The 27379-nt window shown below is 34.5% G+C and overlaps 1 protein-coding gene and 1 long non-coding RNA gene across 7 annotated transcripts in view; one reads left to right on the top strand and one right to left on the bottom strand.

Moving 5' to 3' along the window:
- LOC118149544 (uncharacterized) overlaps positions 1-8132 on the top strand; it is a 204674-nt gene extending 196542 nt beyond the window's left edge. Inside the window, exon 3 of the long non-coding RNA XR_004737098.3 lies at positions 8025-8132. This is a non-coding gene — a long non-coding RNA (uncharacterized LOC118149544). The remainder of the gene's footprint in view (positions 1-8024) is intronic.
- Positions 3750-27379, bottom strand: part of PTPRC (protein tyrosine phosphatase receptor type C) — a 118961-nt gene continuing 95331 nt past the window's right edge. For all 6 annotated transcript variants that reach the window (XM_035280563.3, XM_054248365.2, XM_054248366.2 and 3 more), the window contains 11 exons: positions 26806-26931; positions 19873-20030; positions 19534-19669; positions 17086-17235; positions 12759-12849; positions 11095-11228; positions 9708-9842; positions 7962-8084; positions 7563-7741; positions 5849-5984; positions 3750-4491 (listed from right to left, as the gene is read on the bottom strand). In XM_035280563.3, coding sequence (XP_035136454.3) covers positions 4216-4491; positions 5849-5984; positions 7563-7741; positions 7962-8084; positions 9708-9842; positions 11095-11228; positions 12759-12849; positions 17086-17235; positions 19534-19669; positions 19873-20030; positions 26806-26931 — 1644 coding nt within the window. In that variant the 3' untranslated portion in view covers positions 3750-4215. The remainder of the gene's footprint in view (positions 4492-5848; positions 5985-7562; positions 7742-7961; positions 8085-9707; positions 9843-11094; positions 11229-12758; positions 12850-17085; positions 17236-19533; positions 19670-19872; positions 20031-26805; positions 26932-27379) is intronic.

Raw genomic sequence — 27379 nt, 5'->3', positions numbered from 1 at the left:
TGGTTCAACAAACAAATCAATAAATGTGATTCATCACAGAAACAGAACTAAAGACAAAAACCACATGATTATCCCAATAGTTGCAGAAAAGGCTTTTGGTAAAATTCAACATCCATCCATGTTGAAAACTCTTGATAATCTAGATATTGAAGAAACATACCTCAAAATAATGAGAGCCATAAATGATAAACCCACAGCCTGCATCATACTAAATGAGTAAAAGCTGGAAGCATTCCCACTGAAAACCGCCACAAGACAAGGATGCCCTTTCTCACCACTCTTATTCAACATAGTATTAGAAGTTCTGGCCAGGGCAATCAGGCAAGAGAAAGAAAGAAAGGGCATCCAAATAGGAAGAGAGGAAATCAAACTATTCCTGTTCGCAGATGTCATGATCCTTTATCTAGGAAATTCCGTAGTCTCAGCCCAAAAGCTTCTTAGGATGATGAATAACTTTATCAAAGTCTCAGGATGCAAAGTAAATGTGTAAAACTCACTAGCATTTCTATACACCAACAATAGGCAGGCTGAGATCCAAACTCCCTTTCACAATTGCCACAAAAAGAATAAAACACATAGGAATACAGCTAACTAGGGAGGTGAAGGATCTCTCCTCAAGGAGAACTACAAATGTTCTTTTAAGTGAAGCAGATAGAGTTGATCTTTCCATATTAAAGCTGCTAGATTAAAAGAAAACTAGAAAGCCAAGTTAAATTTAAATATCTAAGAAACAAGAAACAATTTTCGGTCCAAATATGACCCAAATACTGCATGAGACATACTCATACTAAAAAATCATTCCTGTTCTATTTAAAATTTAAATGTAACTCAATTGTTACATTTATATTTTATCTGACAATCAAATTCCATGTCTTGTGAAGAAAGGAATCGTGAATAGTTTGAGTAAAGAAGATTTTGTCTTTAGGGGATCTTAGCAACAGGAATTCATTTGTTGTAAAGTAACAAAAGCTCTTAATTGTCCTACAAATATTAATTAAAATTTAGCAATCGCTCTTGATTTGAGCAAAAAATAAAATGTGAAGAGAAATATAAATAGGTTTACAAAACAATGAATACAAATAAAATGGACCCTTTGCAGAATAAATCTTTCCACTTAAAACAGGAAATAAAAAGCCCAATTTTGAATGTCTTTGAAGAACCTTCAGATCACTCCAGATGTAAAAATTATGCAAGAGAATGAAAGCACAGCCTTTTCTACTCATTTTAACAGATATTCATTTCCTTTGAAGTGGTACATTTGAAGACCTTCATATCAAGAAGCATGTTGCGATTAGCTATGAGCAATTATCATTCATTTATTTAGATCTAATGTAGTGTTACAAGAACATCTTATAACCAATATCTGGTATATATCTAAAATTAAGACAGTCCTAGTTAGTTGTAAAAAAAACTTAATATTCAATGTTTTAGAAAGATAAAAGCAAAAATAGATATGAAAATTTCTCTGTACGAATATAAGAATTCTGAGTGGTAGCTTAACACATTTAAAATTATCATTGCAAAGACAGACGTCCAGCTAATCGCGTCACACTATTTTCCTATTGCAAGGAAATATTTAAATGTATATCTCTTTAATGAAAATATTTATTTGTTACTTCTGTACATAATTAATAGCTTGGGACCTGAAGTTTAGGAAGTTGGGACCTGAAGTTTATTTTCATCGAATTCTAATACCAGAAGTAAAGCAAACAACTTTAAAAGAAACCTAGAAGTTTCTTTCTGCCCAATAAATGTAATGGGATTCAAAACATTATCCCTACGATGGACCAGGCTTTTATAAGTCAAAACTTTTTGCTTGATACTTCTGACTGGGTCCTGGGATTAGCAATGGTAGTGCCAAACTTGAGCAAAGAAATCTTTTACATCTTGTAACGATCCCCATGAATGCAACCCATAGCCGTAGACATGGTCCTATAATTCACATATTATTTCTAAAGACAAAAGTCATAGACAATAATATAAAAATAATATATAAATTATTATTATGTATTATATACTATTTTTCTATTATTTTGTATTTTTATATATCAATCATAGTTAATAATATTAAGATACTATTAAAATCATGTAATTCCACATTCTAGTACAATGGGTATCACCTTCTGGTTGATATATGCTCTCACAAAGTAATGGGATTTCTGAACCACTATTTTATCTCTTTCTTTACTACAAATTCCCATATGCAGAGAAAAAATGCTTCAAGCTTGATTCTTAAACTAATAGAAATTATTATTGTTCTATTTTCTAAGTATTGTTTATCTTTGAAAAGATAGTGTCAGGTAAAAAACACATTTAAAACACACAACCACCACATTTGGAAGATGTTACAACGGAAACGTCTGAAGAAAAACTTTATTGGTAGATTATTTAGAGTTTCTGCTATTTGTATTTTGAAGCAATTCACAGATAAAATAGACACATACCGTAATGTTATATTGAACATGAGAACTGCAAATTTTAACTACATTATCTAGAAAATGGCAACTGATCAATATAAAAATGAAGGCATAATAGTTAGAGTGATTGAAGAGATAAGTGAAAGCAGACTTTATTTTTTGTGCCTACAATTGGTGATTCTAATCCTCCTTTCTCATTAATAAGTAAAGCTGTAGTAAGTAACCTTAACATAAATTAGAAAATTGTTGCTACATTTTGAAATTTACTTCTTTTCATCTGTTAAATAAGTGCAAGGAACTATATGATAAGTGTTAATTATTCATTTTATGTTATAACAATAAATTAGAAGTAGGGACACAAAATAAATATGAGTTGAATGGACAGCAATTGATGCTGTATAGTTAACACGTATAAGATCAGACAAAAGTGTAAAGATATAGAAAACCAAACCAACCTAAATATTGTATTTGACCATGGTAATAAGCTATTACACAAGTCACCAAAATGAGTTGTTTTTATTACTTCATGAAAACTACCACTATTCTTCAATTTTTTTTCTAGATCTTAAACAATTATTAGACTATTGGATAATTGGAACCTGAGAAATTGCCCTACGAATGTTAATAACTGCAATAACGTATTTCAATAGGTGTATACACGTTTCATATATGAACTTATAACAATATATTATAAACAAGAAAAAACTGATGGTTTAATTTTATTATGATTATTGACATCCATTCCTAGTAAAAGCAGTCTAAGCATTGAAGAAATTCAAAGTCAATGTTTTAACGAAAATCATGAATGGGATTTAACATGGGAACTATGAATATGCAATATTATATTTTTCATATCAATGTAAAATTCCATTAAAATAGCTATATTGAATTTCATATACAAATATTTAACAAATATAATTGTATGCTTCTATTTTTATACAATGAATATTAGTACATATTATATTTGTTTATTTTAATGATATTTATTTAAGTTCAATTTTACAAAATATAATTTGTGGTCAAAAGTATCAAGCAATAAATTTTAAATATTGTACAGGGAATAATCCATGTTGCAAAACTGTAAACCCCATGTGAAGACAGCAAGATAGGCTCACTGGAAATTTTTTAATTAAATAAGCTTAAAAAGATATTGGACTAAATGCCAATATATGGAATACAAGATTTCCAAATGTTAATTTAGTTAACTCTTTCATAGTAGCTATACACACACATATACCATTTTTTTTTTTTTTTTTTTTACTATTTCTAGAAGTAAAATAGTAAACTACGTAAGATATATAAAAGTAGAACAAGGAGGACATCTTGAGGTCATTTTAGAAATGAACATGTTTTTATTGAGTCTGCGCACAGTTTATGATTTTAAAAACAGATCCTTCAAGCTAAGTTAACACTTCTAATATAAAATGTATTTTTTCTTCATAAAAACAAAAAGGCAAAGCAAGAGCTTTTAGATTCACTCGAAAGCATTCTCTATCTCTCTCTTTTTCGCTCTGTCTCTCACTCAAACACACACATACACATACACACGTAAAGACTACAAAGAAGTTGTTTTTTACTGAATAAGAGATAAAATTTTAAAATAAGCATGTGTCTGTACAAACTGTTCTGGCAAAACTATCTTAAATATTTTTCCACAGTAGTAAAATAGAACCCTTCCACAAATACTGCTTCAATGTGCTTCATTAATCCTCTGTATACCTATTTTCACTTCCTACTTCTAGAAAAATAGAAATAACAGCTAACATGAGGTCTGGAGTGTCCCCATTTATGTCTTTTTCTAGGAACCTTGCTTTAAAGCTGGATTTGCAGGACCGTTGACACAATGTTCTGGCCCCTCAGTGCCACTTGTGGGTTCAGAACCTGCAGCCTGTTCATTTGCTTCAGGGAGCTTTTCTGGGGCACCAAGTGGATTAACACAATTGGCATCCTGCTTTGCTTTGTCCACTTCATTATCAAATTCAATTTTATCTTCTTGATGGTTGTTTTTCTTTACTTGTCCATTCTGGGCAGGGTAGGTGCTGGCGATGGCGTCGTATAGGAATTGGTATTCCTCCTAGTAAAGGAATTAAGTGGGAAATTACATGAAGAAAGTTGACATGATTTTTTTTTATGCCAGATAAAGGTGAGCAAGGACTAATCATTTATTTGTGGAAGTACTGGATGACAGAAAAGTACTTTGATACGTTCTCATTTAAAAAATCTAAATAATTTAGTTTCTTTATGGGCCTAAAGCCTTTTCTGTCTAATGCCTACACATCATTTAAGAATCAGAGCAGGAAGAATCACCTGCTTAGAGAAGTGCTGCTTGATTCCTAAAGATTGAATTAAATGCTCTCATTCATGTTCTTCTTATAATTTCTTCGTCATTTTACTTACTACATTGATTAGTAAATACCTGGCTTTCCTTCATACTCACCAATTAGTCTCTTAATGGCAAGAACATATAGGAAACATTTGATACATTTTTAAAAATCAAGATAGGAAATCTCAATGTCATATGTGATTAAAAGCTTTATATTTCAGTGAGTAATTAAGTTTACATTGTGAAGAATGATTAATTCCCAGATGACCATCTGCAGTTACTACCACATACAGGCTATACCACATTTTCCTTCCTGTTTCCACATTTCTTTGCAATGTGAATTTGCAGACCCTCTCAAGGAGTGGAGTCTTTTCCCTATCCCTGGACTGGCTTTATGATTTCTTTAGCTAATAATATGCAGAAGAAGATATCTCTGTCACTTTCAAGCCTGGGCCAGTGGTCTCACGAAAGTTTTCTTTCCCTTGTGGAACTTGCTGTTTTAATGTGAATAAGTCTTGGCTAGTCTTGTGGAAGAGTAAGGACATGTGGCCTGCTCACTGTTGTCACCATAGCTAAATGGCAGCCACATGCCAGCCTACTGGCAGTGTAGGTCATGCTACACCAGCCAAACCACAGGACACACATCAGCTGAATGCAGACATGTGAGTCAGCCTGGTCTCTATTGGCTAAGCCTGAGGGCATCAGCAGAACATTCCAGCAGACCACTAGACTACTGAATAATAATAAATGTTACTTGTTTAGACCCTTAAATTTGGGGGTGGTTTGTTACACAGCACAAATAGATATAGGATTGAAGGAAAGAAAATTTAGAAATTCGTGAGCATTTAAGAAAGACTCTTCATGAACTGTCACAACAAAGTGTTAGTAAACTTTAATTAAGGCTCTTTATTTAGACTGACAATAATTCAATATGAATTATTATGCAAAAGTAGAAAAGAGAAAAAATAGGAAAAGAAAATAGAGGAGAGAAAAGGAAAGGGGGAAGAAGGACAAAAGAGAGGAAAGAAGAGGAGAAAAAAATGGAAACCATCAAAAAGAAAAAAATCAAATCCAAGGTATGTTAAAAGCAATGGTTGAGTATACTTACGAATGTGGAAATCATGCCTGGCCTAGCTTTGCGTAGAGCTTTTACCACTTGAAATACGTCCACTACCTCTTCTGTTTCCGCACTTTCTAAGAGATTTAACAAAGCACAAAATATTCCCGTTTGCTGAGATCCATCCCTATAAAAGAAAGAAAAGATAGAAAATAATCTTACTTGTTACAAAAAAAGGTGATACTAGAATTAAAAATAGGAATAGAGAGAAGATATTTTTTACTTCATGTTTATCATAATTATTTTATTCCAAACTCTTTCACAAAACAAATTATTTATGCTAAATGCAATTTTAGGTAAACGTTTTCAATTTAGGGGTATGATAATCCTGTAATTGAAAGCATATTTGTCTCAGGGTTTAAAAATATATTTTCTCTTATTGAGTATTTTATGGATTTTAGTGCATTTTTATTTACATCTGAAGTTGTTGAAACCAATATCAGAATGCCAATTTGACAGATAAGGAAACCAAGATTTGGGGAAGAGAAAGGTATAGCTTGAAGCTGACGTAACCGGAAATATTAGAGCTTAGATTTTGTAAATTACTAGAACATACGCTGCTGCTTCTCTCTTCGGCTTCTCTACCATGTTTTACGAATGTTTCTACTTCTGCGGCAGTAGAAAACTGACACTTTGTAGAACTATTCATTAAAAAAGAGGGTGAACAAGTAGTTTACCAAACAATGAGAAGCATAAAGCATTATCATAAAGAGTCAACTTGAACAGTATGTTATCAGCAGGGCACTTCAGTTATTGACCATAAATTTAAAAAAAGCGTGTAGTGGGTATTCAGTCATATTCTAAGAAACATATATACTTTTGTGTGTGGGAAACATATATAGTTTTACAGTGTAAACTTACCTTCCTCAGCTTTCTTTTCACATAAATTTTGCCTTCAAAAATTCAAGGAAAAGCTGAAAATTTGTATATTTCTAAAGCCTTGATTCTAGTGTATGTAATTCCAATAATAACAATTAGACTTCTTCAAGAATTCTAAAAGTTTTTCACTAGATTAACATTTCTCATTTTACTTTACTAGTTTTCATTTCTCATTTACTTCAATATTCTTTTTCATGTAAACTTTTATATTATAAATTTTTCCTTTAATTATATTGCTTATTTAAGGTGGATATTTAAGCATCTATCACAGATGAAGGAACTAATAAAATCTAGTAGTATTATTGATTTATCACAATCATTGCCCCTTTGGTTTAGAAAACTAAATCATGAGTTTCGAATCAAAATTGTTAAGCTTTGTGATTAGAGTTAATATTTAAATTATGGTTAATGACCTTTGTGTTCATTAAACATATTAGGTGCCTTTGTGACACTTAATAGGGTAGATCAATGTATATGAGTATATGTGTAATGTGATATTCATCTACCTATCTGTTCACACACCCTTCCATTCGTTAATTCATTCACACCAAATGACATTTCCGGTTCAATGTTAGGTATGAAGGAATCAAAGATGACATGACACCAAGTATCTAAAGACACAACTTAAAAATACTGCATAATAGAATCACTTCTATTATATTTTTTATTATAGTTTGTGACAGTTGTGCTGTGGAAACATAAGCAAGGTAAGAAATTTTTACTGTGACTATGTGTTTTATATGTAAGGATAAATAGACAAGGAGCACATGAACCGAGGAGTCAAGCGTTATGATTTTTAGAGTACATTCTACCAAATGCCACCCACCTGCAGTGAATGAGGAGAGGTGCATTCTTGTGATACTTGTTCCCTTCACAGGAATTCTTCTGAGGAAGTTTTTGTTTGAGGACCTGAATCATAGAGACTAATTCCTTGGGTTCTGCAGGAAGTTGTTCTGCACTCCAGTTAGTATATTGGTACTGGTACACAGTTCGAGGGTCTTTCCTCTAAAATCAGAATTGAGGAGAGCATTAACTGTAGTGAAGGTCAGCTCATTTTATAATTTGATAGCCGTATTTTCTTCACAGTTACTTTTACTTAAATAATTTAAAACTGTTATTCTGAAACGGTTTACAGGACGGCCTTGCTTGGATAGAGTAATTTATATTCGTTTTGCTGCTGGATCCATTATATGAAAGAAACATACTCCTGAAATTGTTTTCATACCTTGGAATGTCTCAGTTCAAAGACATGAAGGGTATAAGTTGACGATTTGTTTGTGTCTTTCAGGTCAACTTCGATATCTCCATACGTTTGCTTTCCTTCTCCCCAGTACTGAGCACAGAGTTCCTAGATAAAAGAAGATGATTCAACAATTTCTGTTTGCTATTTAAGGTACACAAAGGATCAGTCTCCCTCTTTCTCCCTTTCTTTCTTTCCCCTTTTCCGTCTGTGTCTCTTTTCTATTAAATGAAAACTTTTGTGTTCTAAGATTGAAACCTGCTTATAAAAATCCACAATCTAGTTTAAGAGTTGGAGATTCATTTAATAAATATGTGGTATTTCCTTGTGTAAGAAAGAAAAAGGAAGCTGAGCACCATTGAGGTGGCTGGCACCCCCGCAACAGCTGTCTTCTTTAGTGTAGGTCTTTGGGGTTTGCTCCCACTTTCCACATGCTTATCATCACGTCTTCAGTATTTATGGCTGGCGTGAGTCAACGTTATTCACGACCCTTTCAGTAACTAAGGTCCCACTGTCCCTTCAGTGGTTCTTGAGGAAGAAGGCTGCATCTTTTGGAACTTTGTCTCTGTCATCTTGTTGACCAACACCATGAGCAGCTTTATATATTTTGTCTGCATATCTAAGCAAAGGGTCAGACTGAAGAGTAGGTGAATTACAAAAGCATTTCTTCTCTCAACAAACTGTTGTCCACCAACTACGACCCCACAGTTGCAGACAAAGATAGGCATTTCTGCCTCCACTCCCATCCTGTTTCCCAGCTTCCACAATTTGAATGAAGAAAAAGACTGGGAATTCCATGCTAGAAATCTGGATGTATATTCCTTTAAAAAAAAAAATTAAAAGCAACTTTCTATGTACAGGGGAAGGGGACCAGGTGAGAGTGAGAGAGAGTGCATTTGGGGGGAGAGAGAGGGATGTAATAAATCATAAATTTTTTGCATACTTAGGAGGTTATTTATTGAATAAGCTTGAACATATGTCAGATAATGTGGTCGGTGCTAAAGCTGAGTGAGACCTACCAGAAGGGAAAAGTTAACTGTAACTGAAAACACTAAGAAAAGGATAAAATATCTATCAAAAGCATTAAGTAAAAAAATCCAATTATATTTTAGATTCACCTTTAACTATAGAATTTTATGGCAATAAGTTTTATGGGAATAAAGAAGGGAGGACATAAATAATTTTTCAGGCTTGTCTTATTAAAAGAATTGGGTCAAAATTGGAAGAGAGCACACATTTAGTTACATGGAATATCAATAAGTTTAGATTCGGTGATAACAATGAAAATTGTGTGTTTAGACGTGGGCACTAAACCTGCTTGTCCAGAGTGGAGAGGATGGAAAACATAAAAATGAGAGTAAGATGAAAGACACACGAGGGGTTGATCATCGAGGGTGTTAGACATCACAGAAAGAGCTTGGTTTTTATCTTGAGAAAATGGGGAGAAAAGAGTGAAAACGTAGCGGTTATGCACCGTGGCACTGGCGTTGCCGTGTCCTGGCTAATCTCTGAGTGACATGCAAGGCTGCAGGCAGTGGCAGGACAGACTGTCAGAATCCAGACACAGCTGATGGAGGCCAGCACCAGGGAATGGGGTGAGACTGAGCAGACAGAACTGTGTGACGGAGGGATCAAAAAAGACGTAGGCATGGCGATCCTGCAAGCAATCCAAGACTGGAGAATGAAGTTTTATGACAGAGAGACTCAAAACAAATCCTCAAAAGTACAAACCTGGTCTCCATGTTTCAGTTCTGTCAGCATAACTATAGCTTTGACTTTTCTTTGGAAGATCATCTGCCAAAAGTCACCAATGGTCTCCTTTAGCGGTCCCTGAGCAGCAATCATCACTTCAGGTTTCCAATAACTCTTTTTAAACAAAAGTGGGTGGGGCTTTGTTACTACTGAAGAGAGCTAAGTAGATTCTTAAAATAACCATTTGGAAATATAGTCACTTAGTTTGCTATCAGTGCTGTTACATACAAATAGTAAGAGTCTTACGTCTAAGAAACAATGTAATAGCTATCTGTAAAATAATTATACAGATAATAATAATTCTTAGCTAATAATGTGAAATCAAGATTACAGCATATCTTGTGGAAACAAATTTTCCTTTCCACAAAAGAGAAACACCTTTTTTCTTTTCTTTTCTTTTTTTATATTTTTGGAGATGGAGTCTGACTCTGCTGCCCAGGCTGGAGTGCAGTAATGCAATCGTGGCTCCCTGCAACCTGTACCTCCTGGGTTGGAGCAATTCTCTTGCCTCAGCCTCCCAAGTAGCTGGGGTTACAGGTATTCACCGCCATGCCTGGCTAATTTTTGTATTTTTAGTAGAGACAGGGTTTTGCCATGTTGGCCACTGGTCTTGAACTCCTAATCTCATATCATCCACCCACCTCACCTCCCAGAGTGCTGGGATTACAGACATGAACCACCACACCCAGACACACCTTTTTGTTTCTCTATAAAGGTTAGTGTGATTGTAAAAAGGAATTACTTAAGCATTTCAAATTACCTTTGTCATATCTATACTAATTTTAATTAGTATCTTTACATTCTTACTAATATCTCTTAAACTAATATTTTATGAATGTGTGCTTTAGGAAATTTTGAAAAATAAGTATATCCAACTTAGTGTATAAACAGTAAGTATTTAATAAATGGCTAAAGTTTATTGATTGAATTCTCAGTTAATTTTTTAAAAAATATGTAACACAGACTCAGCTAATAATTCAGTTAATCTGAATGAAAAGTTTCTAACTATACAAATATACAAATTTGGCTTTGTCTACAATTTGGGTATCTGAGTAGGTATAAATACTTTGAAATACTTGTATTTGCTCAAATTTTACTATATTTAAAATTGATGTACTCATAGCTTTATTTGTCATAAAATATAACCAATAACATTGCCTTATTTTGTATCAGGATATTAGGCTTTAGTATTTTGAAATCTTTCAGTAAGTTAAAATGTAGCATTAAAATAGAAACTCTCATGTCAATCTACAAGTTATGACTAAGCTCATTACTGTTTTATAAAATCACTTAATGAATGGCCGTAATAACATAGACGGGATTTTAAAAGGGTTGGATCTTGGATTTTGGCAGTGTAAGTACCTACCATGATAAAGGATGCATTGATGTATTTGCTTGCTTCCTCTGAGTCACTGTCATCATCAGAGGATTCATCTGAATCATGCTCACTCTCTTTACTCATTTCCAGCTCATGTTTAAGTGGCACTCTGTTGAAGTCATCTATGTAAAATAAGATGCCAGTAGTAAGCCTCCTTTTAAAAAAAAATCAGATTTCTTCTTTGTTATCATGTGGACATTTAAAAGTTTTTTTTTGTTTTGTTTTGTTTTTTTGAGACAGAGTCTCACTCCGTCGCCAGGCGCCAGACTGGAGTGCAGTAGCGCAATCTCGGCTCACTGCAACCTCCGCCTCCTGGGTTCAAGAAATTCTCCTGCCTCAGCCTCCTGAGTAGCTGGGATTACAGGCACGTGCCACCATGCCCAACTAATTTTTTTTTTTTTTTTGTATTTTTAGTAGAACGGGGTTTCACCATGTTGGCCAGGATGGTCTCGATTTCCTGACCTTGTGATCCGCCCACCTCAGCCTCCCAAAGTGCTGGGATTACAGGCATGAGCCACTGCGCCCAGCCTGAAAGTACTTCAAAATAGACAGATTGCATAATGGAAATTATTGATCTACATTAAATAAGATTCTATGTAAAACTTAGTACTCATTGATAAACGGATTATACAACAAAAGTCTAAGAGAAAGGATTTTAGGGAAAAACCCGAACATAATTCCATGTCAAACCACAAATAGACATTACATACGATTATTTAATCTTTGATACGTATATTTTAATTTCCCATGGACTATTATAATTCTGCTTGATATGTTACAAAATACATAGCTTAGATTTTTTTCTTTCGGTTATACTCCATTAACATTAAATTAATAATCTTATGTAGATATCTTAGATAATTATTATTCAGTCCAAAAAATGTATTCGGTCCATAATTTCTCACTATTCCTCAATTTCTTTAATTTATAATAACTTGTTCAAATGATGTGATTAAACATATCACTATCAATTCCATATTTTAAACTACATTCATAAAGACTTCCGTGAAAATTAACTAGGTTAACCATACACTGATATGATTTATTTAGTCCTCTAGTTTATCAGTTTCGGTTATATTTTATCCATGCAAATTTTAGTGTATACAGATGAATAAAATTACCATATATGATCATTTAAATATGCTTAAATGGTAGAATTCAAGTCTTAAAAACTGTGCAGATTTTGATCTGTTAAATTTGATGGTGAACAGTTTATATTTTCCCCCTATTTTCAGCCACCTAGGTACAAGGAATAAAAAGGAAGCATAAAGAGAACAAATGGATGTAATTTTTACTATTTGCCAATTACCCTGGAGTAAATAACTGAAATAAACTAAAAATGAAAGAGAACTGATAAAAGGGACTTGGTCATTATTCTCCCAGCTTCAAATATATCACATTTATGACAACCCATTTTTGAAATAATTGGTAAAAAGAAAACACTGAATACAGTCTACTCTCCAAAGCCCATTGTAAATAGGATTGTTAAGTCCTTGCAATAACTCACATTTCAATACCTATTAGCTTCTTCCCTATTAACAACCAAATGTTGAAAACTTGCTTCAAGATCATTCGTATGTGTGTGTCCCACATTAAACAAATCCAAAATAGCTTAATGTTATCTGATACAAAAAATAAAATAAGCTACATACATGGAATGACATTAGAATTCCTGTTTTTACTTTTATTTTCTTCTTGATTTCCAATGTGCTGTGTCCTCCAGCTCCTATACGAAGGAAGTCTCTGAAAAAAATAAAAGAATAAAAAATTCCTTTATAATGTTAATATTGGCTTAGTTTATTATTGTGTCATAAGATGCTCCCTAAGGAAAAGCATTTTATTAATTTTTGTGAAATCTGTATATGCTCCCTAGAGCTTATAATTTTTCAGTTTGTCTCTGATTTTTTTTCTTGTAATTGCGGCATTTAATTCTTTTGACAGGGTGAGTGTGATCAAGTGATATACATATGTAAGAGACTATGTCTCCTTCTTAAGAGCTGCTTGATAGAAAAATAGTATCATTTCTTCTTATATAAGTCAAAGCACTAGACTGATGTTGATCCATATTGCAAAAGCAATGGTAAGTTAAGTTATCAGAAATAAATTCAGCAGATATCACATTCATAGGAGACTCGGCACGTGTTTTGAAAGTTGATTCTTAATTTGTTTACACCTTCCAGATTGCTTCTCCTGTCACCCACAGTTACTAATCAGTAGAAAAGATCTATCATACAGATGAGGCTCACAAACCCTTTTAGTTTTCTTTCCTCCTATTTAATTTCTCACTTGTAAAACGTCAACAATTTCTTAAATGGGCCCTTTGTCTTCAATCTGGCTTGCTCTAATCTTTCTAAAACATAACACAAAACAGAAAATGCTCTTCTGAAGATCAACAGCATTCCATCACTATGAGAAAACAACGCAGTGGCTCGTGCCTGTCATCCCAGCACTTTGGGAGGCCAAGGCAGGCAGATCACGAGGTCAGGAGATCAAGACCATCCTGGCCAACGTGGTGCAACCCCATCTCTACTAAAAATACAAAAAAATTAGCTGGGCATAGGAGAACATGCCTGTACTCCCAGCTACTTGGGCGGCTGAGGCAGGAGGATTATTTGAACCCAGGAGGCAGAGATTGCAGTGAGACAGGATTGTGTCACTGCACTACAGCCTGGGTGACAGTGCGAGACACTGTTTCAAAAAAAAAAAGAAAGAAAGCAAAGAAAACAACAACCCTCCTCAAAATAGTATAAAAAGTCTTTAGTGATATGCCCTATGTCTGCAGCCTTACCCCAACTAGGTCCTCCATACTTCTGCCAAACAAGCTTCCTCAGTTCTTGGAAGGGCCAAGCTGTTCTTTCAGTCTTGGCAGATAAACATGTTTTTTTTTCTTTTTTCTTCTTCCTTCCTTCCTTCCTCCCTTCCTTCCTTCCTTCTCGCTTGCTTGCTTGTTTGAACTACCCCTTCCCCTTTGGGTTTCTGTGATGACTTTTCTTACCCTATAGGTATCAGTTTAAATGTCAATTTCTTCTGGAAGACCTCCCTTCCTACATTCTTTCCTCTCCACTAATCCTTAAATATTTGTCAAATGAATAATATTTAATAATAATATTTAGTGTTAAAAATAACTGAAACTGAGAAAGCTCCTCGTGTATAATTCAGTAAGATTCTATATACACACACATGCATGTATATATGTGTGTGTGTATATAGATATATATTTTTTCATTATGGTACCCTCATTCATACTAAATATGCCACTCTGTTTCAAACCCCATTTATAGCTATGTAACTGAATGAAAGAAAATATTACCATTGAATTTCAGACCCCTTGAGCCCCACCATGGACTGCATGAAAGACCAGATGTTTTGGAAAGCATCACAACACTTTGCGCTCTTGTGAGTCTAGTGACCCAGGCAGCCTCTGCCCTGGGTCACCTGAGTAGCAATACTCAGGAGTATAGGTGAAACTAATGGCTCATCCTCATCTAAGACACAAAGGATCTGTCACTCTTAAATCTCTGCCTGATTTATTTGCCATCACAAGTCTAAGCTTCCCAGTGCATCCAGATTACCCAGATTTTTACCCTTGAATGATTACTTGTATCCTCAGATACAACCCAGTCTCTTCCATCTTACCAATCAATGCCTCACTCCCTGTCCTCCAATGCCCATAGTCTGTCATCTGTGAACCCCCATTTATCCTAATCATCTTCTCCCAACAGTCACTTCACCTTTTTCTTCCACCAGTTGAAACCTGGATGTCAGCTGAGGACACCATAAAGAACTCAGCAGTCCTTTTAAGAAAAAGTTGACCTTCCCCCTAATGCTCCATTTACCTCACAGCTTTAAGAAAAGATGTGGGTTTCCCTGCTCCCTGATTCTACTTGCAAATCATTTCTACTCATTCTCTTTCAAATAAACCAACCACTTTGATTTTCCTGCTATCATACTACACTACCTTCTATCCAGTGCCCTTCACTTGGAAGTGTCAGGTATTGATTCTGGAAACACTCCATCGCATTTACTTTTAGACTTGGCTAAGTATGTGCTCTTCCTTCTGAGGTCTGTCATCATTTTTGGTTAATTCAACGTTGAGAAGAATGATCTATCCAACACTCAAGTCTCATTTCTTAGCTCCTTCACCTGCCATGACTTTTCCTCCACTTCCCAGTCATCCACTTTCATCATTCAACCTTTGTAGGTTTCATCCCAAATACTGCATCACCTCTAAAATCATAACTTGGTTATTGAAAATCATCCCTGTTATTCCTAGTCATTTATTCTGGTGCATTCAACTCAGCAATCTGTAATTCTAACAAAATCTCCAACTTAACCTTTCTACTTTCTCTCACCTCTTTCACGTGGCCAATTTGCTTTTTATTTTCCACCGCAGTCATCATTCATTTGTAAACACCCTCAACGCCTTTGCATCATTACTTTCAAATAGTCACTTTTAAATATCTAGACAGGTTTAACTCAACTATTTTCATACACAGCTTCTACCCCCAAAAATCTCAATGCTGCTATAGAAAACAATCCAACCAACAGACTAACTCCTCTTTAAACTCAGGACCATAAATTTTAGGTGATCAAACAGTAATTTCTGGCAATCTTCCTGCCTCTGCTTTTCTGCTTTGAGATAACTAGTTCATACCTTTTCCCTTCCTCAAGCATTGAGTTCTTTCTTGCCCAACTCACTCCTCTATCTCTCAACTCTAAATTGATGATCTAGCCTGGTTTTTTTTTTTTTTTTTTGAAAAATGAAAGATTGTCAGGCAGGAGTTGCCTCAACTTCCCAACAGCAAATTTAGCAACCACCTTCCATCTCTGCCCTCATCATGTCTTCCTGTCTGCTTAAATGGAATAATTTCACTGCTTCCATCTGTGATCTGGATCACATCCTCTCATCCTTCTTCCCATGTCCACTCGCAGATCATTTTGACTGTTGTGCCTATGATTCCATACTTGGCACAGAGCAGAAACTCAAGTATATTTGTTTAGTGAAAAAAACAATGTTGGTCTTTCCTATAGTAAATAAACATTTATAAGAAGGTTTAACTTAAATGTATAACTGTCTCCAAAGAGCATATGTGTTTATGTGGATTAGTAGGGCAGGTATATTGAGTATGGTTAATTTATCAGCTAGAAAAGCAAGAAAAAAACAATCAAACATGACTCTCTTTGAGACTACCCTGTGCCTGCTAGTTCTCCCACTATAAGTACAGGTCTTCTGGGGGATTGAGTCACTTGGGGATTGCTGCATGTTCCGCCTCTACCCCCACCTTAACCCCTTTGATCCTAAACATTAAATGGTTCTGCATCTGATTAAAAACACACTCCTGGTCTTTAGAAACTCCGAATTTACCAGTTTGGTACGTTACAGAAAGTCTCAGTAAACTGGAAATCATAGGTGGAACAAAAACAACATAAAACATTTTTTTGACAACTGAGCAATTTGAGGACAGCTAGGCCAACTCTCTGAAATTACAGCAAACTACATGCTAGGTAAGCTGTCAGAATAATTGCCTAATAAATAGGTTAGGACACATGTACTTATCCTTTACTGTCTGTCTACCAGCTCCAGCCAGTTCAACTTCCTAAGCAGTCATAAACTCCTCTAATGATTTCCTTCACAAACCAAAACCAGATACAATTTTTAAAGGTGATATGCTACATTGCCTTTGGCAGACCAGTTTTGTGGTTATATACTATTATTTTGACACTTTATTTTATACCGGCTTAATGGGAAATGGTTAAAGGGTTAGCAGCAGAATCAGATTTCTGGGTTGAAATAGATATCCTATATAATAGTTGTATGGATTCAGGCATTTCTCTTCACTCTCTGTGTCCCAGTTTTCTCATTCTTGCTCCACTGGTTATGGTGAGGACCAAATGCTAGCACTATGACAAGTGCACAGCAAATACCTAGAAAGTGGACGACACTCAATAAAATTTATTATTATTGTTGTCACTCATTACCTGGAATTCAGCCTCTAGTGGAGATGGCTCACTGGGTGGATCTCTTTTCTTCATGTTATGTAGATAGGGATGTAATTCAGACAAATTCACCTCTGTTTCTCCAAACTGATTGTATTCTACCAAAGCCTGATGAATCAAGATGTACTGGGCCTACCATTTTAAGAAAAAATACACATAATTAACTGATAATCTAGAGTTCTACAAGTCATATTTAAATAAAATATACATTTCCCATAGTTTTTCTCATATCGGGACAATTCATGGCAAAGTAAATCGATATACATAACAGTGAAATATTCTGGAAGTTCACTCTCAAAACCTTCTGGAATATGAGCAAAATCCATTTCAGAATTTTTCTCAGAAAAAATTACTTTACAAATAGATTATCCATGTACTCTATACTGAACAACTTTTATTCCTAAAAACTAAAGAACGTTGTATGTTACTTCCTTCAGTGATGATTATTAGGTCAGTAAGCCAAATGACTGATAAGTAAAACTATAATAAACTTCACAGTATATTCAAGAGGAAAAAAAGCAAATTGTAATTTCATAGAAAACCTTTTTAAACAGTTTCTAGAACTCTTAAAATAAAGAAAATTACTTTTTTTAAATCCAATATGCCAAGCCCAGATGTAACAACTCTTAACTGCTTATTTTGTTTGAATCCAGTAGTTGCAAGGAAATGACATACTTCTGAGAACCCTCTCAATTCACCATCTTCAGTTTCCTGAGTTTGGCTGCATCTTTCCACTGTATTTTCCACTGTAAATAATTTCTTTTGACCTGGCTAACAATTTGTTTTTATATTTCTACTCTAATATCTATGTATCTATAATTATGAGAATCGTATTTTTTGTGTTTAAAAAAATCACATAAATTGTATCTTGAATGTTTCATGTGGCAACTTTACTGATTCATTGTTTTCATCTGAGCACCTCTCAAAATAGACCAACACAAACCTAGATTATTGCTTTCCACTACAACATAGTATTTATTGTACACACAGTTCACAGGTCCACATTCTGTTTTCCTATTCCCCTACTGATACATATATATGGTGTTTCCATTCTCCCATTAATATATATTTCACTTTTTTGTGTGTGTGCTATTTTGACAATGCAAAATCCAATGCACATTTTTGCAAGTGTTTCTAGTTGTATGCTTCTCTTGGGTATATGCATGTATGTGATTTTACTGGGTCAGATACAGACATTTTCAGTAATAACCATCACTTACTATCACCTAAGGCATGGCATGTGCCAGGGACTTGTTTAAGTGCTTAACTTGTATTACTTTTGGATTATAAGTCTATGAGGTAATACCATCCCATTGCCTCTATTTTACAGATGACTTAACTGAGGCACAGACGGACTAAAAATACTTAATAAATCATACCACTCACCATTGTATTAATAATTAAAATCAGGATTTGAAACCCTAAAGTGTAGTTTCTAAACCCAGGCTGTTAACCACTATACTATTCTGTCTCTACATCTTAATTTTATGAGATGCTGCCAAATCTGTTTTCAGTTTTTTACTTTTTTTTTGCCAGTCTGATATTTGTTAATGGCAATTCATTGTTTTATTTATTTATTTGTTTCTTTCTTTCTTTGTTTTTGAGATGGAGTTTTGCTCTTGTTGACCAGGCTGGAGTGCAATGGCGCAATCTTGCCCCACCTCAACCTCTGCCTTCCGAAGTCAATCTATTCTCCTGTCTCAGCCTCCCACATAGCTGGGATTACAGGCATGCCCCATCATGCCCAGATGATTTTGTATTTTTAGTAGAGACAGAGTTTCTCCCTGTTGATCTGGCCAGTCTTGAACTCCTGACCTCAGGTGATCAACCTTTCTCGACCTTCTAAAGTGCTGGGATTAAAGGTGTGAGCCACCACTCCCAGCCCATTATTTTAAAACATATATTTGTTGTGGTCATCTTTCTTTTTTTTTTTCTTTCCCAGATGGAGTCTCACTCTGCTGCCCAGGCTGGAGTGCAGTGGAATGATCTCAGCTCACTGCAACCTCTGCCTCCTGGATTCAAGTGATTCTCCTGTCTCAGCCTCCCAAGTAGCTGGGACTACAGGCACCAACCACCATGCCTGACTAATTTTTGTATATTTAGTAGAGACAGGGTTTCACCATGTTGGCAAAGCTGGTCTATCACTTCTGACCTCAGGTAATCTGCCCACCTTGGCCTCCCAAAGGGCTGGGATTATAGGCGTGAGCCACTTCACCAGGCCAGTCATCTTTCTTCCACAGTACTTTTAGCCACTAATGAAAATGCTTCTAAGTATTTCTGGTGATTACCACATGTTTTAGTTTTCAGGAAATCATCTACTGTTTGAAGCTGTGAAGAATTTGGATTTTTCTAAAGATCATTATTATCACTCAGAAAAGACTGAAGTCCAAAAAACAACAGTAAGAATAATCACTAAAGGTTAGAACATACCTCTACTTGAACCATCAGGCATCTCTGTCGCCTTAGCTTGACAACATAACCATAAACATCCACTTTGTTCTCAGCTTCCAGGCCTTCTAGCATGGCATCAATTCCAATATAGGTGCCTGTGCGCCCAACACCAGCACTGGCGAACCAAGCAAAAAAAAGTGAAGGCATGATCATGGCAGAGAAGCGAATGGAAAAGCTGTCAGAGATAAGAATCTAAGTTTCACACATAGGTTGTTTTCCAAAATAGCAATTGCCAAAGGGAGAGACGTCTCTATCAGTCCTAGGCAGGTGGATTCTGTTGGAGCTTTTTGTTTGTTTGCTTGTTTATTTTCCCCGTACCTGCAGTGCACCACAATGGGGCCACTGAAGAAATTGCTGAAGGCGTTCACTCTCCTTCTCAGTTTGAGGAGCAGGTGAGGATCCTCAGGCACCCCGTGGTCTGGCCAGCTGGTAAACTGAATGTGAGTCACCTCTCTTCCAGCTGTTTTTTCCTTTTTCTAGTCAAGAGATAATGTTTTCCTTGAGATGATTTTTAAAGCCAACTATGAAGCATAAATAAGTGGAAGGGAGTACCAGTACAAACTCTCCTTGTGCAAACATTAACTGCTCAAAAGAGTTCATAATTTCCTAAGGTGTCCTATACACTTTCTCTGCCATGATTGCTTTTTCCTTTTTAATCTATAACTAGTAGCTAAGATATTGTACCGGACTTGCATGTACTACCCAGTAAGCAATAATTTACCAGTAAGTTAAGTAAGGTAAAGAAAGTATAACCAAAATTTCTAGAAACTTGCATGCTGTCAAGCCAAAAAAAAAACCAAAAACCTAAATAAACATACACAATAAAAGAGGGTGGTGGGGTAGAAGCTTTTTGAATGTGTGTTTAAAATGATATAAAATAAAGGTCATTTTCATAGCTATTTAAAATACTTCTGCTTAATAGGACTAATTCTTATGTGAGCAAAGTCTGATTAATTATTTGATTAACATTGTATTCCTTAGGCCTTCCCAGGGTGCCATCATCAACTCAAAATGTAGAGAGAGGACTGAGAAAAGTCAGCCCCAGACTACAGCTCACGTTTATTCTAATTTTAAGGTAACCACCATAAGATGCATAAGTCATAATTCTCTAGCCAGGTATAAAGGACCATCTACATTTAGATAACAAAAGAAACATACAAACTGAGTTGATCAGCACCAGTAAACCAAGACTACACAATGTAGCCAAATAGGCATCAACCTAAAAATATATCCTTACATCTATGGATCAGGGGCCTTTGTGGCTTAGTCAAACAAGTAGCCAGGAACCACTGGTAGGACTGTTTCAAGCATTCGATGGACATAACAATGAATAATACCATGGAAACCTAAGAAGACCTTCAGAGATATATACAGTTAGTCTGTTTCTCCTGTAGGAAATATACCTCAACCATACAGAAATACAATTTAGATTACTAAAAGTCCCACAATAAACAAAATACAGAGAAAATTTTAACCCCTTATCTAAAGACTTGCATTTATTTAACAGCTCTTGCAAGATACATTTTACAATCTTGATAGGTTGCATGTATCTAGGAATTTATCGATTTCTTCTGAGTTTTCTGATTTGTTGGCATATACCTGCTCATAGTAGCATCTGATAATCTTTAAAATTTCTGCAGTATCACAGTGGCAATGTCTCCTTTTTCATCTCTGATGGTATTTACTTGGGTCTCCATTGTTTTTTTCCTTAGTCTGGCTCAAGGCTTGTCAATTTCATCTTTTTTTCCCCTCTTTTTGAGACGGAGTCTTACTGCAATACGCAGGCTAGAGTGCAATGACACGATATCAGCTCACTGCAACATCTGCTTCCCAGGTTCAAGCCATTCTCCTGCCTCAGCCTCCCAAGTAGCTGGGATGGCAGGTGCATGCCACCATGCCTGGCTATTTTTTTTTCTATTTTTATTATAAATAGGGTTTCACCATATTGGCCAGGCTGGTCTTGAACTCCTGCCCTTAGGTAATCTGCGCGCCTCAGCCTCCCAGAGGACAGGGATTACAGGCACGAGCCACTGTGCCCAGCCTGTCAATTTTATCTTTTAAAAGTAAAATAACAACATTTTATTTCACTGATGCTTTGCATCTTTTATTTCAATTTCACTTATATTTACTTCAATCTTTATTGTTTATTTTCTTCTACTAATTTACAGTTTGGTTTGCTTTTGCTTTTCCAGTTCTTTAAGATGTATCATTACGTTATTTGAAACTTTTTAATGTAGGGGCTTACTGCTACAAACTTTTCTCTTAGTACTGCTTTCACTGTATCACATAGGACTTGGTTTGTTGTGTTTCCATTTTCATTTGTTTTGAGAATTTCCTTAGTAATTTCTTCACTGACTCAGTGATAATTGAGGACTATATTGTTTACTCTCCATGAGTTCATATAGTTTCCACAATTATTCTCGTTACTGATTTCTAGTTATACTGTGGTCAAAGAAAATAGTTGATTTTTTAAAAAATTTTCTAAGATTTGTTTTATAGCATAACATATGGCATATCCTTGAGAATGATCCCGGGGCTGAGGAGTCAAATGTATATTCTTTAGCCATTGGTTGAATGGTTCTATAAATGTCTATTAGGTCCATTTGGTCTACAAGGCAAATTAAGACCAATGTTTCTTTGTTGATTTTCTTCCCGGATGATCTGCCTAATGCTGAAAGTAGGATGTTGAATTCTCCAACTATTATTGTATTGAGGTCTACCTCTCTCTTTATCTCTAATAATATTTGCTTTATATATCTGGGTGTTCAAATATAGGTGCACATATATTTACAATTGTTATATCCTCTTGCTGAATTGACTCTTTTATCATTACATAGAGACCATCTATGTCTCTTTTATTGATTTTTGTGTTAAAATATACCTTGTGTGATATAAGTATAGTTAATACTGCTCTTTTTAGGTTTACATCTACATAAATCATAATTTTCCATCTCTTATTTTCGATCTATTTGTGTATTTACAAGTGAAGAATGTTTCTCCTAAACAACAGAATGTTGGGACTTGTTTTATTAATCTATTCAGCCACTCTATGTCGTTTGTTTAGAGAGTTTAGGCCACTTATATTCGATGTTACTATTGATAAATAAAGACTTATTCCTGCCACTTTGTTATTTGTTTTCTGGTTGTTTTATGGTCTTTTCTTCCTTCTTTCTTTCCTTTCTGTCTACCTTTAAGTTACGGTGATTTTCTCTAGTGGTCTGTTTTAATTTCTTACTTTTTATTTGCATGTATCTGCAGTACGTTTTTTGATTTGGGGTTATGTGGTTTGCAAGTAGTATCTCATAATGCATTATTTTACATGGATGACAACAGAGACTGTGTGAACGAACTAACAGGCAAAGTGTAATACAATGAAAAATGCTGCATTTTAACTTTATTCCTCCACTTCTTATCATTTTCTTGTTTCAATTCAGATATTATTTTGCTGTCCATGTCTTGAAAACTTGTTGTAGGCATTATTTTTGGTACCCAAAACCTGAACAGACAAGTAATGAGATGGAGGTTGTAATGAAAAGATTCCCAGCCAACTATTTTCCCAGCAAAAATAAAGCCCATGACTAACGGCTTTTTTTTTTTTCTTTTTAAATTTTTTATTGGATTTTAGGTTTTGGGGTACATGAGCAGAGCGTGCAAGACAGTTGCGTAGGTACACACATGGCAGTGTGCTTTGCTTTGCTTCTCCCCTTCACCCACATTTGGCATTTCTCCCCAGACTAACGGCTTTCTTTATTACTGTATTTTACCAAACATTTAAAGAAGAGCTAATGCCCGTTCTACTCAAACTATTCCAAAAATGGAATAGAAGGGAATTCTTCCAAATGCATTTTATGAAGCCAATATTACTCTGAAACTAAAACCAGGCAAAGACACATCAAATAAAGAAAACTACCAGTCAACATCCCTAGTGAATACTGAGGCAAAACTCCTCAACAAAATACTAGCAAACTGAATTCAACAGCACATTAAAAAGATCATTCATCCTGACCAACTGGCATTTATCCAAGGGATGCAAGGATGGTTTGACATACACAGATCAATCATTGTGATACATTATATCAACAGAATGAAGCACAAAAGACATATATGTTCATTTCAATTGATGTTGAAAAAGTGTTTCATAAAATTCAACATCTCTTCATAATAAAAACCCTTAAAAAACAAGAAGAAGGAACATACCTCAACAAAATAAAAGTCATATATGACAGAACCACAGCTTACCTTATATTAAATGAGAAAAAACTGAAAGCCTTTCCTCAAAGATCTAGATAAAGACAAGAATGCCCACTTTCACCACTGTGATTCAACATAGTACTGGAAGTCCAAGCTAGAGCAATCAGACAAGGGAAAGAAACACAGGGCATCCAAATTGGAAAGGAAGAAGCCAAATTATCCTTTTTTTGGTACATCATATAATCTTATAATCAAAATATCTAAATACTCCACCAAAAAGTTTATAATTGATCAACAAATTCAGCAATGTAATAAAATATAAAATCAACATTAAACAAATAGTATTTCAACAATCTGAAAAAGAAATCTAGAAAGTAATCTTATTTACAATAAATAAAAACAATATAAATACTTAGGAATAAACCAAAGAAGTGAAAAATCTCTACAGTGAAAACTATAAAAAACTGATGCAAGAAATTGAAGAGGATATAAAAAATGGAAAGCCGTTCCATGTTCATGAATTGAAAGACTCAATATTGTTAAAATGTTCATACTACTCAAAACTATCTACAGATTCAATTTAATCTCTATCAAAATAGCAACAGTGTTCTTCACAAACAGAAAAAATAATCTTAATATTTATATGAAACTACAAAAGACTCAGAATAGCCAAAACCAACCTGAGCGAAAACAACAAAACTGGAGGTATCATATTACCTGACTTAAAATTATACTTTAGAGGTATAGTAACCAGAACAGCATAGTACTGGCATAAATACATACATAGATCACTGGAACACAAGAGAGAACACATGAATAATTATGTAAGTCTACAGTGAACTCATTTTTGACAAAGGGCTTAAGAATATGCATTGGGGAAAGGACAGTCTCCGTAATAGATGGTACTATGAAAATTGGATATTCACATGGAGAAGAATGAAACTAAACCCCTTTCTCTTGCTGTATACAAACATTAAATAAAATGGATTAAAGACTTAAATCTAAGACCTTAATCTATGAAACTACTAAAAGAAAATGTTGGGAAAACTCTCCAGGCCATTGGTTTGTGCAAAATTTTATCGAGTAATACCCCACAAGCACAGGGAACCAAACCAAAAATGAACAAGTAGAATCACATCAAGTTAAAAGCTTCTGAACAGCAAAGGAAACATTCAATAAAGTGAAGAGATAACCCACAGAATGAGAGAAAATATTTTCAAATGATCAATCTGACAAGGGATTAATAATCAGAATACATAAAAAACTCAGAACTTTATAATAAAAAATCTAATAATCTGATTTTTAAATAGGCAAAAGATCTAAATAGACATTTATCAAAAGAAGACATACTAATGGTAAACAGATATATAAGAAGGTGATCAACATTATTTATTATCAGAGAAATGCAAATCAAAACTACATTAAGACATCATGTCACTCCAGTTAAAATGACTTATATATAAAAGACAGCCAAGAATGAATGTTTACATGGATGTGAAGGAAAGAAAACTCTAAGGCAATATTGGTGAGAAAGTTAATTAGTACAACAACTATGTAGAACAGTTTGGAGGTTTCTTAAAAAACTACAAATAGCACTACCATCTGATCCAGTAATCCCACTGCTAGGTATATACCCCCAAAAGGGAAATAAGTAGACTGAAGAGAGACATCTGCACTCCCATGTTTATTGCAGCCCTATTCACAGTAGTCAAGTTTTGGAAACAATCTAAGTGTCGATCAACAGATGAATGGATAAAGAAAATATGATACATAAATACAATTCAGCCATAAAAAGGGATAAGATCTATTCATTTGCAACAACATGGAGGGACCCAGAGAACATTACATTAAGTGAAATAAGCCAGACACAGAAATACAAACTTCATATGTTGTTACTTATTTGTGGTAGCTAAAAATTAAAATCATTTAACTCTTGGAGTTATAGAGTAGAATGATGGTTATCAAAGGATGGGAATGGTATGGCAGAGGTGAAAATGGTGATGGTTAATGTGTACAAAATATAGTTAGATAAAATGAATAAGATCTAGTATCTGATAGCACAATAGGGTGACTACTCAACAATAATTCATTATACATTTCCAAATAACTAAAAGAGTATAATTGAATTGTTTGTAATACAAGTAAAGGATAAATGCTTGGGATGATAGATGCCTTATTTACCCTGATGTGATTGTTATGCATTGTATGCTTGTATCAAAATATCTCATTTACCCCATAAATATACACACCTACCATGTACCCAAAAAAATTAAAAATAAAATTCATGTGTTGGAAATAAAAGATACATTTTACATACCATAAAATTCACCAGTTTAAAATGTACAATTCAGTATTTGTATTACATTCACTAAAAGGTACAACCATCACCACTATTTAATTATAGAACATTTTTATCACCACAAAATTAAAGCCTGTGCTTATTAGCAGCCACCCCCCATTTCTGTTTGACTTCCTGAGCTCCAGGCAACCACTGATCTACTTTCTGTCTTATAGGCTTGCATATTGTGGATTTTTCATATAAATGGAATTATATAATATGTTTGATGACCTCCATTTTAACTATTATCAAGGGCCACACTGATCTCTTTATTTTCTGAAATAAACATTCTATTTTCTGCTGCATAGTTAGAACTTTATACTTCTTAACAGTATTCTCTAACTCTGTCATTTCTCTTATGAAAATAATATAAATTTTTTTTCATAAAAGTAGGAACCCACTACCATTAAGGACAATTTGCTTACTCTTTTAATAATTTAATATGTATTTGACACATTTAATTGATCTTTTCTTTTAATATTTCCAGGGTCACAGTATAATAGATACTTTTGATTTGACTTGGACAAACATTTCTTGACCTGTGACTTAAATTTGACCCTACTGGTTTTTGTCATTGTTCCAACCACAGCTTTCTATCCTAAAGGTTATCCAAAATAACTTTTTCCTGATATATTTTAATTTCTCACATTTAATACTACCTGATTATATTTTTATAAAAACAATATCATAATAAAAATGATGTAAAAAACAAACAAACTCACATTTGTAATGTTTAATTTCTGAATGATATAATCTGGACATCTTTTGTGCTGGATGATCTTAACGACGACATCTCCAAAAGCCCGAGTGCCCTCTTGTACCGACGGCCAGTATTCTGCGCACTTGTTCTACATTTACAAAAAAGGAAAATTAAGTATTTCAATTTTTAAGTCCATTTTTATCAAACTTTCTTTAAAAACTGAAAACCAACATATACTCATTTGAAATTCTCAAAACATTTGTATAGTTTAAGTACATATAAACCTTAAGTTGTGATGCTTGAGCTATATTCTATTTCCCACTAACATGCCCTGAAGAATTTCCTTCATACTTTTTAGCAGAAGGATGATCTTTCTAGGCTTAGCTGCCTGTTAAGAGAGGACATAATTAGCTGTCAGCGAAAAAGATATGGTTGCTTGTGGTTAATTTTAGGTAGGGGGACAGAAAGGCTTTTACTTCTCCTAAAGTCATATTACATGACTCATCACCTATCTGCTCAAGGTCAGTTTTGTTTCGAGTATTAAGTTCTTGTGAACCTAGCACAGTGAAATGTACTGAACATGTGACAGTACTACA

Source organism: Callithrix jacchus, chromosome 19 (assembly GCF_049354715.1).
Source record: "Callithrix jacchus isolate 240 chromosome 19, calJac240_pri, whole genome shotgun sequence".
Taxonomy (NCBI): Eukaryota; Metazoa; Chordata; class Mammalia; order Primates; family Cebidae; genus Callithrix; species Callithrix jacchus.
The sequence above is the reverse complement of the archived record's forward strand: the minus strand, read 5'-3'. Positions and strand labels throughout refer to the sequence as shown.